The sequence below is a fragment of the Raphanus sativus genome, unplaced genomic scaffold, assembly GCF_000801105.2.
Source record: "Raphanus sativus cultivar WK10039 unplaced genomic scaffold, ASM80110v3 Scaffold0721, whole genome shotgun sequence".
Classification (NCBI taxonomy): Eukaryota; Viridiplantae; Streptophyta; class Magnoliopsida; order Brassicales; family Brassicaceae; genus Raphanus; species Raphanus sativus.
In genome coordinates, this window is record NW_026616037.1 from 13,634 (window position 1) to 32,011 (window position 18,378).

The following is an 18,378-nucleotide window of genomic DNA, read 5'->3' on the forward strand; positions in this document are numbered from 1 at the left end:
CAAATTTTCAGTAGTAGTATATGATTATTTTACAATGAATATTTGATTTTATATTTTTTAAATAATAATTATTTGTAATGGGTCAATTCCCCCCCCCCCTCGTACTACAGAAACTATTCAATATATATTTACAGAAATATAGATAAATGTTATTTCATTTTTAGACAGAGAAAAAAATAGTAACATTTATTTAAAAGTAAGAAATAAAGTTAAGTTAAAGAAGAACATATTTTATACTCCATATAACATCTAAAGTTAAATATAGAATTGAGTTGAAAATGCCCTAAATAATTACTGTATTCTGAGAATTCGCTGGCTAAAATTATATTCTCTGATGTATGTCATATACCACTTTTGAACAACTAATTAAACATAACAATGGGCATATGTTTGTAAAAAAAAGACAATGTAAATACATAAATATATGTTTAAATTTTGAAACCAATAAACAATACGAACTTCGCGAAGTCATGAAAGACATTATTGACAAAATATTCCAATATTATTAATCAGTGACTGAATGTGATTTTGTCCGTACTATCTATCTAAGCATGTGGTTGATTGAAGCTTCGTTGTCCGACGAAAATTTGTTTTGGCTCAATTTTGACGTGGCTATAACCAGCATGGCCACGTGAAGTTTGACTTCTCTCCAGCTTGTATCGTTTGTTTTAAGTTTTGCTGCATTTCTCAACTCTCCACAAAAAACTGAACCAACGACTTAAATAAATTATAACTAATGATTATCTCATGCCTTAAACTGTACTCCGGCGACGGTTTTTAAGTAAAATAATCATTTGAAATTTTGAAGTTTTGTCCTGGCTTCTAGCCATGCACTGACTCCAGAATAAACCATGTGTGGTAATGATGAATCTAAAAATTTCTAATGAAATTGTTACGTGGCAACTGGCAACCATTAGGGAGAATACTGTTCAAATTCCATACATATGATTCATAAGTAAGGGATATATAGAACTTAATATGTTAAAGACCACAAGAGTAAATATATATATTGTGGCTAATTTCATCTAGAAATAGGGAAAAAAATCAGAAAATCTTCATTTCAAAATCATCACTTTTACATGATCAACATATAGAATGCTTACAGACTACATATGAGTTTACATAGTTATTATTTGCTGGGCTACACCAATCTTAGTTTTATTTACAATCAAATTAAATATGTAAACTATTAGCTATTGGTTACTAGTTTTGTCATCTTTGAGTTCAGTTTGCCTGGGCCGTTCCGGTAGAAGTTGATGATGAAGATGAAGAAGTTGTAGAAGTTTCACTCTTAATAGCAACCTCAACAAATTGGGTTGTGACTTGTTCCCATTTGGTGATTGTCGTCTTAATCTCTGCTTGTTGTTCGGGTGTGCATGTCAAAGCTCCTCCTTTCTTGCTTTGATTTTGGCTTACAATTTTAGCGTAGATTGCATCTAGCTCTTGCATAGACTTTATCACTTCTGCTTGGTAAGTTTCCATTGATTTCTTTACCTGTCGATATTACCAAGACAAATATAAATAAATTATAGATGTTTGGTGGTTTATTAACGTTCTAAATTAAATATGCATTTTGTAACATACTTCTGCTGATTTGTTTCCAATTCTTGAACGAATAAATTGCATGGCATCACCTATTTTTCCAACAGCACCTTTGATCATAGCGAATAAGCCTCCTTTTTTCTTTGGAGAAGAAACCTTTCCTGTCATGGTACTTTTTAGTTTCTCGAAAAATTGCTTGTATTCCTCTTTCTGCGGACTCTTCTTCTCTAGGTTCATTAGGAATGTCATAACTTGTTCGGATGTCTGAGTCTCGACTTCTGTCACTGTGATCTCCGTGGTCTGGCTAGAACTTGCACTTGAAGCAGAGTTTGCGGAAGCTTGAGATTGGTTGTTTGTATCCGTAGAGGGGGTTCCAGCTCCAGAGTCTGAACCAGCTGATGGCTTGTTTGATGGACTTCCAGTAGACCTTCCGGAGTTAGGACCCGTAGAGCCTCCCGTTTCAGTTGCAGTAGAAGCAGTGTTCGTGGTATCTTCGGATTCATTGTTTGTATCCTGAGAGGGAGTTCCACCTCCAGGGTTTGAACCAGCTTCTGGTTTGTTTGAACCAGCTTCTGGTTTGTTTGATGGACTTCCAGTAGAGCCTCCAGTGGTAGAGGCTTCAGAGCCTCCAGTGGTAGATTCAGAGCTTTCGCTGGTTGTTGTGCTAACTACCATAGTGTTTGTGATCTTAACAATTGTAGTCTGCCACTTCAAGATCCCATCTTTGATTTCTTTCAGCTGTTCAGCTGTTAGTGCCGTGGTTGCTTTCTCTTCTTTCTTGCGGCCACCCAAAATTCTACCAGCCAAGGATTTCATAAACTTAAAGTTTTCGATAGCTTCCTGTTTCTCCTCTTGAATTTCACTCTTTATCTATTATTACATTTGCATGTGGAAATAAATAAAAATCGTTTATTAGCCTGATCGCTTTAGGCATTATATGATTTTATGCGATAATTTGTATGTAAGTCGATATTATGAAAAAAATTATATGAAATAAAAAAACAAATTTTTATTTGAACGTATATATGAAAAATAAAAAATAAAAATGTCAGAATGGCACTAATTATAATAACCTCTTTCACTTACCCTTCCAATAGCAAAAGAGGCGATGGATTTGAGGATGCCTGCTTCTTTGGTCTTCATGTCCGCATCATCTTTTTTGCCAAATATTTTTAGTGGGCAAACATACTTGGCAAATCCTCTGAGTTTGTCGAAGAACATTTTGAATTTGCTTGTTTTAGGACATTCTTTCTCGAGGTCCCCCACAAATACCATCACTACTTGAACAGTGTATTCTTCCACATCACCTACCGTCTTCGGATCTTCAATCTGAGGCAAAGATGGCTTTAGCTTCAGAAAAGCTGAAGCCACGTCAAAAAAGGTTACATATGCAAATAAAAGGGTGAAGCATAACAATATATGAACTCTTGCCATTTTCTAACTTTTTTTTCTTCTTTTTTTGGGTTTTCAAAATTTTCTAAATCTTATGAGGAACAAAGTATGAATTGAATGATCTGAATCGAAATGGAATTATTTGTTTTTTTATAGGGTTGTTTAGTGTTCTATGTTTAGAATCGTTGATCCTATAACCATTGAGTTTGCTGGACTAGGCAAGGAGTTTAAGCGTTTCACAAATCATTGATTGTATACCACGAAAACAAAGACATAAGTAACTCATCTAAAAATAACATTTAATAAATTTCAATCAATATAAATAACATGTTTTAGTAGGAGATAACATGTTGAATCCATTATATCATGTTTTCCAGTGTTTTTTCTAGGAAAAAAAACAGAAAAGAATAATAAATCCTCCCTAATTACTGTCGTCCGTCTGCCTTTGTCTTCCTCCACTCATCACATAAATATTCATTTTCTCTTACCAACAATTCACAACTATTTTAACAAAGTCGATTCACAATTAAGAAATAAGAACATTAGTTGCATATACTTATTTATCTAAATTTCAGAATAGTTAGTTTTATTTAAAATTCCGTGCAAATTTGTTTGCCAAAGCTTATACACTTTTGTACAAAGAAAAATAAGAAATGATGAAAGCTAAAGAAAAATATGCATGCAACTAGTGTTCTTATTTCGTGCTCTTTTATTGTTTTTTTCATTCTTTATGCTCATACTAGCCTCACCAAAAAGATCGTTGGCTTTTACATGCGTCATGTTCCTGCTTTTTTTCGCTCCACACACACACAAGTCAACCCCAATTTTTTTAAATCCAAATCTTTGTCAACAAAACGAAAAATGTATACATCTACTCTACCTTAGACATAACTTTAAATGTATTTTACCAAAAAAAAAAAACTTTAAATGTAAGGATAACAAGTCGCTTTTATTTATAACTAAATAATAAAATAAGTTTAACATGTCTTACATGGAGTGAAATCGGTATTTTAATTTGAACGTGTGTAGTTGGGTATTTGCAAAGGTATACTACGTATTCACTTTATTATGAATGTAAAAGTAAACTGCATGATGATAAATGACGCTCGCGTTCTACACACAAAAAAGTTGTGAAAAAAGAAACGATTTACAAAGTCCGAACAAAATCATTAATAGATGTTGCATACGTTTGCTTCCCTTTTAGACAAAGGCGTGAAAGTCCATTAAGCCACACATGGGAAACAAACTCACTACACGCCTCGGCTTTCGCAAACGTCACGCTTTTTACGTCAAATACTTTAATATTGGCTAAAGCGAGGAGCCAAGGATGAAGTTAAAACTAAAAACCAATAAATGTGATAAGCTTTGCCACGTGATAACAAAAAAATCTCCGTTGCCGGGACTCGAACCCGGGTCTCTCGGGTGAGAGCCGAGTATCCTGACCAGCTAGACTACAACGGATTTGTGATTGTCAAAGTGAATGAAAATCTAAACGTCTATAAAGAAGGCAATTGTATCAATCGATAGCAATTCTTGCGGTCTATCATATCCCAAAACCTAAAATTTCTTCTTTTAACATAGTTTCTTGTAAATCACGTGAGGTTTCAGCATGAGATAACTCTCCCAACATTGCCAAAGCAAGCATGTATCAATTGGGTAACCTTTCTACACTGGGAACCAATCTCCAAATTGATATTTGGCTTTGTTTTCTAGGAAATATGACCTTACAGAAAGTTATGTACTGTATGTAGATTTTAGAAACTTGACTAAATTAAACTGATTCTTTTTTGGCTGTGTACATAATTGCATTTAAATGGACATATTGTTCCGTGTACTACAAGAAACAAGTCGACAAGTTCATAAAATAAGACCTTTAGGTCAACTTATGTAAAGCCTTTCTTCCTCTACATCTCAACGTTGTCCCAGTCAAACGATCTCCCCTCTAAGTTGTATTCCGGGTGTTGCATTCTGTTCTTCGCCAATCTGCTCATCACCGCAAGCCCTGAAAGTGTGTGTGTGTGTGTACACACAAAAAAAAAAATCTTAAATCAATAAAACTTCAAACATTTCTCAATGAAGTAGCAGAGAGATAGATCTTCACAACAACGTTACCTTCGATCATTTTGTAAAGAGACGGCCACCAACGCTCTCTCGAGATATCATGTTGAACAAGAGACTCTTCAATCTCTTTATCATGTTTCCCTTCGAGAACACTGCGCAGAGTGACTACAGCGTCTCTAGTCCTCTTCAAAACACTGTCATCATCTTCGATTTCGAGGCTTTGAAGGTCGTTGTGAGATGAAGTGAGGCTCACGGCCAAAGCGAACTGAGCAGCTGCAGCCCAACGAGAAGACGCTCGCCATTTCCTCTGACCTTGTTCTAAAAGTTGTGATGAATCGTCATCACCGTTAGCATCTTTGGTACGTTTGTTATCAAGCACTATACTACGCAAGTACTCAGCATTCGCAGCTCCTGTGCTCTGAACCATCTTCGAGAACGAACTTTCTCCGTTCGATAGAAGATTCTCGGGCGTGCTGAACTCCTTGACTTTTCCGGAATCAAGAACGAGAACTTTGTCACAGTCGATGATGGTATTGAGACGATGAGCGATGATTAGCATTGTGCATGACTTGAACTCTTCTCGGATGGTCTTCTGGATGAGAACATCTGTTCTAACGTCAACAGCAGCGGTTGCTTCATCGAGGACAAGTATCTTAGATCTTCGCAACAGTGCACGTGCAAGACTCAACAACTGTCTCTGTCCAACACTGAAGTTCTCTCCTGCCTCAGATACCTGACCAAAATAAGATTTTGAGTTACTCTAATAAACACATGGTTCTAAAAATAGGTCTAAACAGTGTCTGGGCCGCAAATCGATCATAACCGAAATGAATTTTTAAAATCTCATTTATTCGATTCAAATCGGTTTAAACTATTATAAATCATTTTAAATCGATTAGAATTAGTCTAAATCTGTTAAATTAATTAATATGTTAATAAAAATCCATTAATTAAGTTATTTAATTTATTTTGTTTTGTATATCTAATTTTGATAATTAAAGTAAAAAAATAAAAATATCTTATACAAATATGAAATTATATAAAACAAATCAATAGTTCATTAACTCATAAACACCTAAACACCTAAGCAATCAGCCTAATCACTAGTCCGTCTAGCGATTTAATAAACACACACTTTCAAGAGAGTAAAACGTTAAACTAAGTACCTCAGCATCAAGACCGAGAGGGTTTCTCCGGATAGTATCTTTCAAATGAGCCCTCTCTAGAGATTCCCAAAGATCAGCGTCGTTGTGTTCACTAAAAGGGTCAAGATTGAATCTCACGGTACCTAAGATAAACAAAAGACACATCAGTTATTGACTCATGAGAAGAAAAACAACAAGTACCAGATTGACATACCTGAGAAAAGAACAGGCGCTTGAGGTATGATTCCAAGCACTTTACGCAGGTCCATCAGTCCAAACCTGCCAATGTCACATTCATCGATCAAGATCCTTCCCTTCTCCACCTCCACGATCCGGAACAAAGCATTCAAGAGGCTCGACTTCCCAGCGCCTGTCCTTCCAACGATCCCCACTTTATCCATCGGAGAAATAAAGAAGGAAACCCCATGAAGCACTGGAGGCAACTCAGGGCGGTAACGGAGAACAACATCTTCAAACTTTATAGAACCAGAAGATGGCCATCCAGGAGGTGGACGGTTGTTCTCAACAACCAGTGGAGCCTCCGATGCCAACTCGATATAGTTTCCGACACGCTCGACCGAGTTCAAACTGTTCTCGGCAAGACTCGCGAGTCTCAGCACAGCTGTTAAGGAGCTGGTGATGCTCAGAGCGTAGCTGAGTAGCAGACCCATCGTAGACGCAAACGCTTGTTGGTTCTCTGCTTTACCGTTCTGCATGACGGCTAACGAAGCGGTTAACCAAACCATGAGGCCTCCGAGAACTTCCAAACGGATTCCTAGCCAACGGTTTGCACCCATGTTTACAAGCGTGAATCTGATGTTGTTATCCATTGATCTCCCGTTTATCTCAGCCATACGGTCGTATGCTTTATAAGCACGGATACTTGATAAACCATTCAATGCCTCTCCAAACTGAGCGTAGACAGGCGATCTTGAAACGGAATCCATACGTTTAATTTCACGAGATGTGTTCTACAATTAAGGAAATAATGGGTTGTTAAGTACACACAACACTAATCAGTAGAGTTCTAAAAAGCGGTCTAGGCTGCAAATCAGACCTAGACCAAATGTTTTCTAGAACAATATTTTTAAAACTCGGTCTAGCACTATTATAATCAATAATCTCATACAAAGCGTTTAAAAGTTATGTTACCTGATAGTAGAGATAAGCTCCATAAAACACGACCAGGAGGGGCATGATGGCCCAGAGGGACAAAGTGCTGACGATTCCGATTAAGATAACAGTTGAAAGAAGCTGTGCGATTGAACCCATAAACATGTTGACAAAGACTGCCACGGTTCGATCAATATCACCCGTATCTTTTGCGAATCGATTGATTATCCTTCCTAACGGATTGGTTTGGAAAAAGACCATTGGAGCTCTTAGTATGGAACCAAGCATAGCATCATGCATTTTTTTAGCTGCATAGAGACTGACCATAATCAACCAATATGAATTGGTCAACGTCACAAAGACCTGAAAACAAAGAAGACAAGTCTTAGCATAACAGTTTAGCAGAGGAAACATGGTTACATTAATTCGTCTTCTAACGGTATTCTAAAAATCGGTCTAGACTGTCTGTATATACTTATATTTTCAAACCGATATTAAATAAAAAGCGGCATAAGCGTTCAAAAAATCGGTCTAGGCACCAGCCTAAACATTAATTGTATATAAGGCGCCTAACCATCACCTACGGATTTCTTGAAAATTGGTCTCTAATGTTTAGTGATATATTGTTAAGGACTCGATCATTTACCAAATGCAACTCATACCTGTCCAAAGGAGAGAATAGCATAGATAATATTGTAGAAGAGGGGTCCATGACTCTTTGGAGTTCCAGCATCAGTCCACTCACTCAACCAAGTGCTGCTTGACACTCGAAATATTTGAGTCAAGACGTAGCATATAAGTAGCGTCATCACCACCCATCCACCTCCAAGTGCATCCCGGTACCTGGAACATGGTAGTAACACCTCAATATAGTCATTAGTTACAATGAGACCTTCAACAACACAAAAAGAAAAAGAAAAATAGTTCTAACCTCTTCAGAACTTTCCAACTCACAACTCCAGTTTCACGTTCTTCTCGCTTAACGAGCACAGAGGTTCCTCCTTCTTTGGGTTTCTTTGTCTCCACTCCATCCTTCTGCACAATATTAGTGTCTCCGTTCTCAACTGGTTTTACAGACGTTTGATCTGTTTCGGCTTCTCCATTTTCCACTGAATATTCTTCAACCTTCCCAGCGTTTTCCATTAACCTCTTGAACAATGGGCCACTTTGGGAAAGTTCTTCGTATGTGCCTTCCTCTTTCACTGTTCCCTCGTGGACAAGTAGAATTTTATCCACTTGTGATAGGAAGTGGAGCTGGTTTGTAACAAGAACTCTCGTTTTGTTCCCTAGTTCTCTTTTTATGCATTTCTCAAAAACCTATAAAAATGTTTGCTCAAAAGCAGTGATAAGGAAGAGAGATGTGGCAATACAAAAGAAGCATAATATATACAAAGAAAGAAGAACAAAACGTTAGTTTACCTGTTGACCAACATGTGCATCAAGGGCACTTAACGGGTCATCTAATATACACACTTCTGAATTTGAGTAGACGGCTCTAGCCATAGAAACTCTCTGCTTTTGTCCCCCACTTATGTTAACACCCCTTTCTCCAATCTCCGTGAGATCACCACCCTAATCAATCAACAGAAAAGAAGAGGCAACAAACTTAGATACCTGAGAACTAGAGAAGATAAGTTCATGTTACCAACATAACCGATGCAATTCGTTAACGAAACTTACAGGAAGTAACTCAAGGTCATGCCTCAGTGCAGTCACATCAATCACCCTTTCATATTTTTCTTGGTCAAAAGGAGCACCAAACAATATATTGTCACGTACCTACACAATGTAAATTACCATTCAGAATCTGCATGCAAAAGATATCTTAAAAGCACATAAGAAACCGTACTATAGAAGACAAGAAGCATATAAGAAACATACTGTTGCGTTAAAGATCCATGAAACTTGCGGAACATAAGCGACTGATCCTCTAAGAGTAACGGTCGCATCAGATAAAGCTGGAAGTTCTCCGAGCATAGCAGATATCAGGGAGGTTTTGCCTTCTCCAGTACTGCCCACTACTGCAACTAAGCTGCCAATAGGTACATCCAAGTTGATATTTGACAAGGTTGGCCTATCCGCCTGCAGATGTATGTATATTGGTGGCTCACCTTTTTTTTTTGTATTTCATTGACAATATGTAATGAAATTAAAGTAAAAGAAGTAAAGAACATAGGATAGTATAGAGAAATGAGACCTTTGAATCCCAGGAGAAGCATCCATTCCTTATTGAGATAGCTGGCTGTCCAGGTTCAATGGGAGGATTTGGTAAGAGAACTCTCTCTTCTGTTGATAATACCTCCTCCAAACGCTTTAAGGATACATTCGCATTTACCACCTACAAAATGTAAAATAAAAAAGAGCAATTAGGAGCAATTATTACCAGAAATGAAAACATGATGCAAGAAAAATTGAAGGAAAATAACCTGAGTGATAATGTTAGGAAGCATGAATAAAGGGAAGCGAAGCACAGAAAATAGAGAAAGGGCAGTAAAGGCTCTAGCAGGTGTGAGATCTCCTCCAAGCAATGAGAACACACCAAATGAAACAACAGTCACCAGAACGGGAATGCTGTTTAGTATGAACATATTGAACTGCAGTAAACAAAATGGAAAAGACCAAGAATAATGAGTCAGATTCGAAAAAAAAAAAAAAAAAAAAAAAAAAACAGTCACTGCACTTAAAAGAGACATACCGCTGACAGAAGTTGTGCTTTCCGGAACCAAGATAGTTCATCATCACGAACAGTTTGAACCTTAGACTGAAAACTGTTTTCCCAAGCATAGCACCTACATATCATTTGGTGGTTTAGTGAGTCCAAGCATTGCCTCAAACTTCCAATCTTGCGAAACAAAAAAGTGAATGATCCTTACTTCACTGTATCCATCGCAGCTAAAATCTCATTCATTAGGCCAATTCTTTTGTCAGTACGCTGCAACCCTTCTTTTGTTAACTTCTGCGTTTTGCTTATGATAACAGTCTGTTTCAACAATAAAGACAACGAGACATTGTCATTGAACTGAAAGACACTTGGGGGAGAGATAACAGAGAAGCAAAGACAAATAGTTTACATATGGAAAATAAGCATTTAAAAAAATGTACGGACCTGTATAGGGAACATAAGGACAAGAAACAATGCGCCAATGAGGGAGGCAACACCCAATTGTTGATAGAGGAGAACCAGTGCTACAATAATACGAAATGGTGCCGACCACATGGTATGAAGTGATTGGCAAATTTGCTGTCAAACACAGGAGAAACTTTAGAAAGAAACAGACAAAAGCTAAAGAGGTAAAACATAACAAAGATGGTATAACCTGAAGCGACTCAGCATCAGTCGTCATCAAGTTTGTTATTTTTCCTGTTTGAAACTTCTTCCGGCCTTCATTAGTTAGCCTCAGCGACTTCCGGAACACAGCAGCAATCTATCAAGGGAGAAAGAAACATTATAACATAATCTGCTATAGCTTTCAGGAAACATACTAGTAGCACATGTTTTGCATCAAGATAAAGAGAGGCAGAATCCAAAAGAAAAAAAAAACAAAGTAGCAAAAGAAATAGAAAATGGAACTTCGCTTACCAGTGCAGACCTTAGCCGATAACCAACACGCATCACATTTTGGAAATATTGAGCTTCACATAGAACCCCCAATACCTAAAAATGTTAACATCAACATCAAGCGCTAAAGGAACCCCTTGGTGAAAAGTCTTACCCTAAAACTATATTAAAATATAAAACACCTTCAACATGCAAAGGTAATAAAATATACAAAGACAACAAACTACACGATTAGCATCAGGTTCTAATACACTCGAATCAGACTAAGATTAAACTCAGCTCGAAACAGTAAAAATTCTGTAGCATCTATATTCTAGTTAAATGAAATGACTCCTTGAACTCAGTCCTTGAAAAAAGAGGAGAGACCAAGAAAACGAGTGCTTTGTTTCATATCTCTAACAAAGATTTAGAATGCAAAAGATTAAAATAGGCAGAGGGGAAGAGGAAGTTGTTGCATACCACACCAACAAAGATTGAGATTGCATAAATGTAACCTATCCAGGCTGGTTCATTAAGTTGCATAGACTGCAGAAAGTTTTAAGACCACAATGTGAGATATCATCAGAAAATAATATCCAAAGGATGACAAGATTTTAAATCTATCAAGAACGTTAAACACTAATTTTTTTGGCCAGATGAATATGGATCCATCTCAGCAAATCCATGTGCATGTAAATTTTACAAGGCAAGAAAGGGAAAGAAACATACCTTTAAGAGCTCATTCAGTAGTAGAGGCCCCACGAATTGTGAACAGTCATTCCCAATCTGTGATACAATTTAGATCAAAGACTTGATTAAGCAGCTCCAAACACACTTAATATAAGACCTCTGAATCCACCAGTATTATTAAAATAAACAAAATTACCTTCCAGAACCCACCCCACCAAAACCTACAAAATGCAGAAGCACGTTTCCATAAGACACGAAATATATTTAAGATGTTTCCACAACTCAAAAATGCATAAAAACATACTTGAACTAAACAGCCATAAGAGGTTTTACAGCTCCTAATTAATCATAATGCATATACTATATTACAACCAGATAATTTGTTTTAAAAATCACAGATGCGTAGTTTTAGAAACCGCACATCAAGTCAAGCCCAAACAATAAATCCATGTTCCTAAGAGACGAGAGCACACATGACACTCTACAAAGATGTTTCTCCTTTACCTTCCTCCAAGGCTGTTGTTCAGTGCTCTCAAGAGCCACGGTTTGGGCTTTTCTAGTTCCTTTTCCCAGGACCTCTGGAAGCTATAGAGGAGATTAAAATATATATCACACAACCACACCAGTCGTAGACAGTAAGAGAACAGTTATTATTTATCAAAGACAAGAAAAAATACCTCCTCATGAGAGTTTCAGTACGATCCCAAGTGTCCAGACTCCACACATCCTTCTCTGTAAGAGGCCTTTTGGATCCCAGTGTCATCAATGGATTCAACCATGAGAAGAAGATTCCTGTAGGGAGAAAAAGATACTGGTAAGAAGGTACTTAATAGTCAAAGTTGAAGATTCTACTATTATACAAAATGCTGCCGATAGGTAGTAAGTACAGAGCAGAGATCAGAGATTCTGTGGTGATTCTCACAATAAAATAGAAAAGAATATACATAACCAAATCCACAGGATGGAAATGAGAAGTAGGTAAAGGTGACCTACTGTCAAATAAATTTGCATGCCTCTCAGGACATATCTGTTCTCCTCCAGAAAGCTCTTCATACTCGTAATCCTCTGAGGTTTCAGTCCGCAATGGTGCGTAACCAGGGTATGGATCCAGATTAGGGAAATACACAAACAATAGAGTTCCAAATGCAACCTGGATATTATCAAAAGACAACAGCTTCATCTACAATCTGATTTAGATACACAATACATGGTAAAGAGAAGGCAAAAAGGAGTATCAATGTGCAAAAACCTGTACTGCCACCTCGCTTATGTAAAGATACAGTTTGAAACTGTTAACAAAAACAAACAAAAAACAATTTAAGCACATAAGTTCATCCTGCCAGACAAGGGTATGAAACTTGCATAGACAAATATTACCAACCTGCCATAGTACTCCTTGACTGAGAGAACAAGATTTAACAACACCATGTCTCCCACAAGAGCATAAATGACAGCAAATCTGACATACCAACGAAGTTCATGGATATATGTTTTAGTTTCAACAACAGTCATGACCAAAGCAGAACCCCAAGCAAAAGCTTCAAGAACCAACATGAACGCCTGCCAAAGAAACCACACCCAAAAAAAACTTTCAGTAAAAAAACATACAGCAAAGAAAAGCAAGGGATGATGACACATACCTCATAGGGAGGAAACCCAGCTCCATCCAAATCCAAGATTGAGATCCGCATGACCAATCTAACCAAAGGCTCGGCAGTACTATAAGCAGCCAAGAGAGCAAGCAAATAGCTATACCATTTAGACCTCAAGCAGAACTTATCCACTCTGTGGTCCTCCTTTGCAGTGAGCCAAACGCGGTAAAGGCAGAGAATCAACAGCACCAGATGAGAAGTGCCAAGCACGAAAGAGTCAATAGCACAAGGCGTGTATGCACCAAAGGCATAATCCACCATCTTCGACCACACGCCTTTAGGCACGGGCTTGCAGTACCAGTCCAACAGCTCAAACCCCATCTTCTTCCTAAAAGAGCTTCCCCTCCAAAGTTGTATCAAACTCAGATAGTGCACATGACAAAGTTGCTAACAACCTCCTAAAAAGGAATCTGCAAGAGAAACAAAGAAACGGGGTGATGTTGACAGTTTGATAAAGTGGACTTTTTAATCATGTGATTGTGTACTCATTTGAGAAAAAACATAAAAAACAAAACAAAAAGATGTGGATGACAGGTTATTTATCAAATATTAGCCGGAAGAAAAGAAAAGTATTCTAATCATTTTAGTGGAGGCAAACTTTTTTATCCTCTTCCCATAAGGGAAAAAAGGGAAAACAGAGACGGGCACCATAAGGGGAAGGAACCATAAGGTTAACTCCTTTCCACATAAAAAAAAGATTCTCTCCTAAACGTAGGATGTGAAACAAGATGTCATCAAATCCAAGATGATAACCTCAAAGTTTATGAGAAATGTCTTTTATGTAGCTCTACCAATGATATTAGGAGCATTAGGATGGAATATGGTAACAAGCGCAGAAACTGATTCGTTAAAGATATACTTGTCTTTAGCTTTAAAGGTAAACGCAGAGAAAGAGAGGAAATGAAACCTCTGTAGTCGACGAAGAGGCTACAGAGAGAGAGAGAGAGAGAGAGAACAGGTTTTGCCGGAGATTTGGAGGAAAGACGTAAACGTAATCTTATAAACTCGAGAGAGAGAGATTGAGATTTTGAGGAAGCAAAACGATGCGTCACAACTTGCTATGATATTCATATATTTTATATAATATCGAGAGAGTCAAAAAGATTTTCATATTAATCATTCATTTAGATTTAGGTAACAACAACCACTACCTTTTCTACTACTTCTTTAATTTTTTTTTAAAGAAACAAATCGGGTAAATTAGCTAAATTTAATTAAATACTAACTATGATTTTGTTACATCAAACATGGAGGATTATGTTAATCTTTCTTGGCTATTCAACGACATAGTCTTAACTATAAACAAATAAATACGTAGATGTCTACTTAACTTTTAACTCTTTCTTTTATTATTCTCTAGGCTGATTCAGTTAGTTTCGAAGAAATTGGAACGTATTTAATGCTACATAGTGGATTAGGTGTTACACAGTTTTATCCGAGTTTGAAAATATTTTTCGATTAATACCAGAGATAGACCGGTCATCTGTTATTATCTGTTACAGTCCATCATATTAATCACATAGATTGAAACTCAAATCCATATTAACCAAGTAACGATAATATAGTTTTCAGGGGAATCGAATCAAAAACTGATATATATGTATACACTAAACCCAAAAAATGACCATTAATCTATCACTACTTGATTAACTTTAAACTTTGGTTGTGTTTCCGGGTTATATGTTCAAAAGTTATTAAAAATTGATTTGATTATCTATAATGTTAAAAAGATATTTTCGGAGACATATCCAAAAAAACTCTAAAAACTAAATATTCTTGAAATGGAATAACAGAACGGTATATCCTGATTTGCGATATGATATGAACGGTGTTAAACACACAAAAATGTCACGTCGTGATTAGATAAGGGATTCATTAACCGTATGAGCGTTACATTGCCATTACATAGTACATAATAGCAGTAGTGTAACAAATTGATATTTTGAGTGCCCAGGTCAGTGTTGATGATGACGATGTTTTGTGGATCGGAGTAAATATTCAAATATCAATTTACATGTACATCTCATTTAGATCGTTTGATTAAGAGGGCATTACATAGAATGATTTGATGACAAGATCAAGACTCTAAATTACTATAAATAACAGTTATAACTCCAAACCTATTGAATCACGATTATGATGAAGACCCGATGATGATTTTAAACGCTAATAGCTGTTTTTGAGTTTTGTTAAAGAGATCTCGTAACTTTCTCAAAGTCATGGAAACTCCGGAGTTAATTACTGGTCAAAAGCATAATGACTCATCCACTCTCCTACTACTACTACTACTACAAAATAAAACAAACGATACTTGAACAACGTATTATCAATGCCTACAGTTCACCACTACTACTAGCAATTTAATATAGTCACATACTTATTGCTAAGTTAGTCGGTGGAAAATGTTGATCACATGCGATGCAATGACTACATATGTACATAATTCTTTTTTTTAGTTTCAATCTCAGCTTCCATTGTTTAGTAGGTTGAGAAAGCTGACAATATTGTTTTACTTCTACGTTATCAGCTAATATGCGAATACTTTATCTGTTATGTGGTTTCGGTTTCAAACCCTCTTTTTAGACCATTGGTTCATTAAGAAGATGACGCAGCTAACGAGAGAAGAATCCGATAAACTAACAATTTTACGACACAAATAACATTGCTCAGAGAAATTTGTGTTTTTTTTTCCTTCTACATTTTGATAGTTGACTTATTTTCTGGGTTCAAACTTCAGTTATGTATTCAGTTGTAATCGTGTCAGTTAGGACAATTATAACATACTGGCCAAAATGTTTTGATTCCTCGATAAGATCTTAGAAACGCCTCAACGCTAGATCCGAGTTTGAATCCAGATGTCTGCATTACATTATTACATACTGGCCAAAATGTTTTAACTAACTAAACTAAAGAAACTGATACTACGAAATAGAAATAGTACTCATTGATATCGATTCTCTCATTACATTGGTCGAATACACAGAAGTCTTTTTTCTCAAGGAAAAATTGTTTGGTTCTACTTCTACGCAAGCCTATTGCTAAACCACTCAGCTACAGTTTTCCAAAATTTATTTTTTCGTATTTGTAGCGGTTCTAGATATATAAGCCTATAAAACAAGATACAAAATCCACACAATTATAAAGAAAGACTTTACAAAGGAGATTCGCTTCAATTATGTATACTATTCTCTCTTGCTATATCAATTTATTCACGTCTGGTTCGATGAAACTACCCAATGCATCATCATTCCAGTACAACCGCAAAAGGTTTAATATGCTCGAAGATCTGTGCGATAAATCAAAAGGGGTCTCAGGTGAGAAGTAAGAATCATTGACGAGTTACATGATGAAGTTTCAGTGACCAAGATGTTGTTGGCCAACTAAAGAATAATTCCTTTTGTTCAATTATCTCGACTGAATTATGTTTTCCTTTTCTTATTGGAGAAAAAATATTTTGAAGCTAGTCGCATGTTTGATTCTTTTGTAATTGACTTGATCAGTTTATAAGAAAATAAAAAGACATGATGATCTATGACATGAATGAAAATGCTACTTCTCTGTTTAGGACAAATGTTACCTTTGGTTTTTCTCTTTCGAATATGTATGGATGATGACTAAAGACGCGATTGCAACATGAACTTTGTTAAAGATCGCCTAGTACACAGATGTAGAGTGCCTGGGTCTACTTTATGACTCATGTGATCTATTAAATATTATCATCATAGTTTTAATGTAAGCTTACGTAAAACTTATAAAACCTAGTACTTGTGTTTTCTAACAAGGGAACAATGCCTTCGCTTCACGTTACATACTTGAAGATGCGGTCGTTCTAGTTGTTTTAAAGAGGAATACAATGCGATACAAACATTATAAACATTGACTAGATCTCCCCTCGGGTTCTTGAGAACTTTGTTTTTTAAAAATCTACAAGTTGACAGAATACAAATGAACATGTTTTTAAATAGCACCAATGTTTTTGAGACCAAGGACAACTCCGACGCCGATGATATGACCAACGGTACCACAAGCCAAAGTGTCGGCGAGAGTGAACCGGCTGGGTCACCCGTTTGTAGACCCGAGTCACGTGCCTCTAACTTAAGCCCAGCTGTCGCCTTCCTATTGGCTGATGGTGCTAGTCCGAATCTCCCAGCGAACAACATCAGAGTCGTCGACGTTACCATTATCTAATTAGAGAGCATAATAATCTATTTATTGCTGCTGATACTTAATTAAGGTTTTTTCATATTTGTTTTAGTTACCAGATTTGTTGATGAACCAATGAAGTCACACTTTGCACCCAAAGCTCCATTCCCCTTGCGTCTCATGGGCACAACAGTTGCCTGAGAGCATTAAAAATGTAACTTTAACTAAAACTTGAGAATTTTTAACTAAAATTATCGTTGTGATGTAATAAACACAACTTCATACTATATTACAAAGTCTCTTGTCAAATATGATCAATCAAGAACAAAATTGAACCCCTAAATTTTCTATATATATTCTGTATGCATGTAAGTTTCGTAAGTGTATAGAAGATCAAATAACATTTTATAAGAAAAAGGAAAATGACAAACCAGGCCTTGCACTGGAGCTGCAGAGATCTTGCTAGCTCGAAGACCATTGAACTGAGGCAGTGTAGTCATCACAGTGCTCGCCATTTTCTTTGACTCTTACGTGAAAGCAAATAAAAAACTTATATTTTCTTCTGCAACCAGTCTTCTTATTTTTGATTTTACACCTGATTTTTTTCTTCTGATAAGTCTTTAAAATGATTTAGCCAAGGATCATCGTGTGGCTTTGACGATCACAGAAATGGATTCTGTTTTTGATTACTCCTTGCTGACGCGTCGAGTGACTATTGGCTGATTTAAAATCTGGTATCTGGATAAGGCTGTCGTGTCTTTGACACATCGCAGAATTTGTTTCTGAACATTTCCTTATTTGGGCTTCATTTTTGGCGCATTTATACTTTTGTGGGTGTTTATTTTGGGCTTCGCAATTGAGTCCCATTAATACGCATTTGAAGGATAGTAATAGACCTCCTCAGTTTGCTTGGACAAGACTCGAAAGCTCAAAAATGCGAGGAGCGGCAACTGATTCGAGGATCAACAAAAGTTAAAAGAGGAGAAGATAACAAACAGAACAACTATGATTAGGACTCATGCGTTATGATATTTATTAAGCACAATGTTTTTCTTCCTCATTCTTTTTTCTTTCTTGAATTTTTTTTCACTGTTAAAATGCA

At 36.6% G+C, this 18,378-nt stretch overlaps 3 protein-coding genes and 1 non-coding gene across 4 annotated transcripts; all 4 read right to left on the reverse strand.

Annotated features, from left to right (window-relative positions):
* Positions 1-1,033: 1,033 nt before the first annotated feature.
* LOC108822701 (uncharacterized) lies at positions 1,034-2,976 on the reverse strand. The gene is made up of 3 exons (XM_018595846.2): positions 2,629-2,976; positions 1,585-2,412; positions 1,034-1,494 (listed from the first exon to the last, which is right to left on the reverse strand). Exons 1-3 carry the CDS (start codon positions 2,974-2,976, stop codon positions 1,225-1,227), a joined length of 1,446 nt encoding a protein of 481 aa, XP_018451348.2. The 3' UTR covers positions 1,034-1,224.
* A 1,346-nt stretch (positions 2,977-4,322) lies between these two features.
* TRNAE-CUC (transfer RNA glutamic acid (anticodon CUC)) lies at positions 4,323-4,395 on the reverse strand. The gene has a single exon. It is a non-coding gene; the product is annotated as a tRNA-Glu (tRNA).
* A 289-nt stretch (positions 4,396-4,684) lies between these two features.
* LOC108822456 (ABC transporter C family member 1-like) lies at positions 4,685-14,194 on the reverse strand. The gene is made up of 27 exons (XM_056997613.1): positions 14,041-14,194; positions 13,122-13,543; positions 12,863-13,041; positions 12,731-12,770; positions 12,475-12,631; positions 12,159-12,273; positions 11,986-12,066; positions 11,678-11,702; positions 11,521-11,577; positions 11,272-11,337; positions 10,834-10,908; positions 10,571-10,678; positions 10,360-10,494; positions 10,127-10,233; positions 9,949-10,042; positions 9,680-9,847; positions 9,451-9,591; positions 9,135-9,335; positions 8,934-9,032; positions 8,673-8,825; positions 8,185-8,570; positions 7,916-8,096; positions 7,293-7,616; positions 6,355-7,111; positions 6,162-6,283; positions 5,047-5,728; positions 4,685-4,936 (listed from the first exon to the last, which is right to left on the reverse strand). The coding sequence occupies exons 2-27, from the start codon at positions 13,452-13,454 to the stop codon at positions 4,839-4,841; spliced, it is 4,884 nt and encodes a 1,627-aa protein (XP_056853593.1). The 5' UTR covers positions 13,455-13,543; positions 14,041-14,194; the 3' UTR covers positions 4,685-4,838.
* Positions 14,195-16,942: 2,748 nt separating this feature from the next.
* On the reverse strand, positions 16,943-17,868 carry LOC108819245 (photosystem I reaction center subunit psaK, chloroplastic). The gene is given in 4 exon segments (XM_018592245.2): positions 16,943-17,185; positions 17,188-17,317; positions 17,393-17,473; positions 17,708-17,868. Coding segments are annotated over 4 exon segments (390 nt in total). The 5' UTR covers positions 17,792-17,868; the 3' UTR covers positions 16,943-17,090.
* Between the last annotated feature and the right edge of the window lie 510 nt (positions 17,869-18,378).

Coding starts and splice junctions, on each gene's coding strand:
- LOC108822456 (XM_056997613.1), bottom strand. CDS start 13,454: ATGGGGTTTGAGCTGTTGGACTGGTACTGCAAGCCCGTGCCTAAAGGC. Junction 11,703..11,985: donor AACAACAGCCTTGGAGGAAG/GTAAAGGAGAAA, acceptor TGCATTTTGTAG/GTTTTGGTGGGGTGGGTTCT. Junction 10,679..10,833: donor ATCGGCTAAGGTCTGCACTG/GTAAGCGAAGTT, acceptor CTCCCTTGATAG/ATTGCTGCTGTGTTCCGGAA.
- LOC108822701 (XM_018595846.2), bottom strand. CDS start 2,976: ATGGCAAGAGTTCATATATTGTTATGCTTCACCCTTTTATTTGCATAT. Junction 2,413..2,628: donor CCTCTTTTGCTATTGGAAGG/GTAAGTGAAAGA, acceptor ATGTAATAATAG/ATAAAGAGTGAAATTCAAGA. Junction 1,495..1,584: donor TTGGAAACAAATCAGCAGAA/GTATGTTACAAA, acceptor TAATATCGACAG/GTAAAGAAATCAATGGAAAC.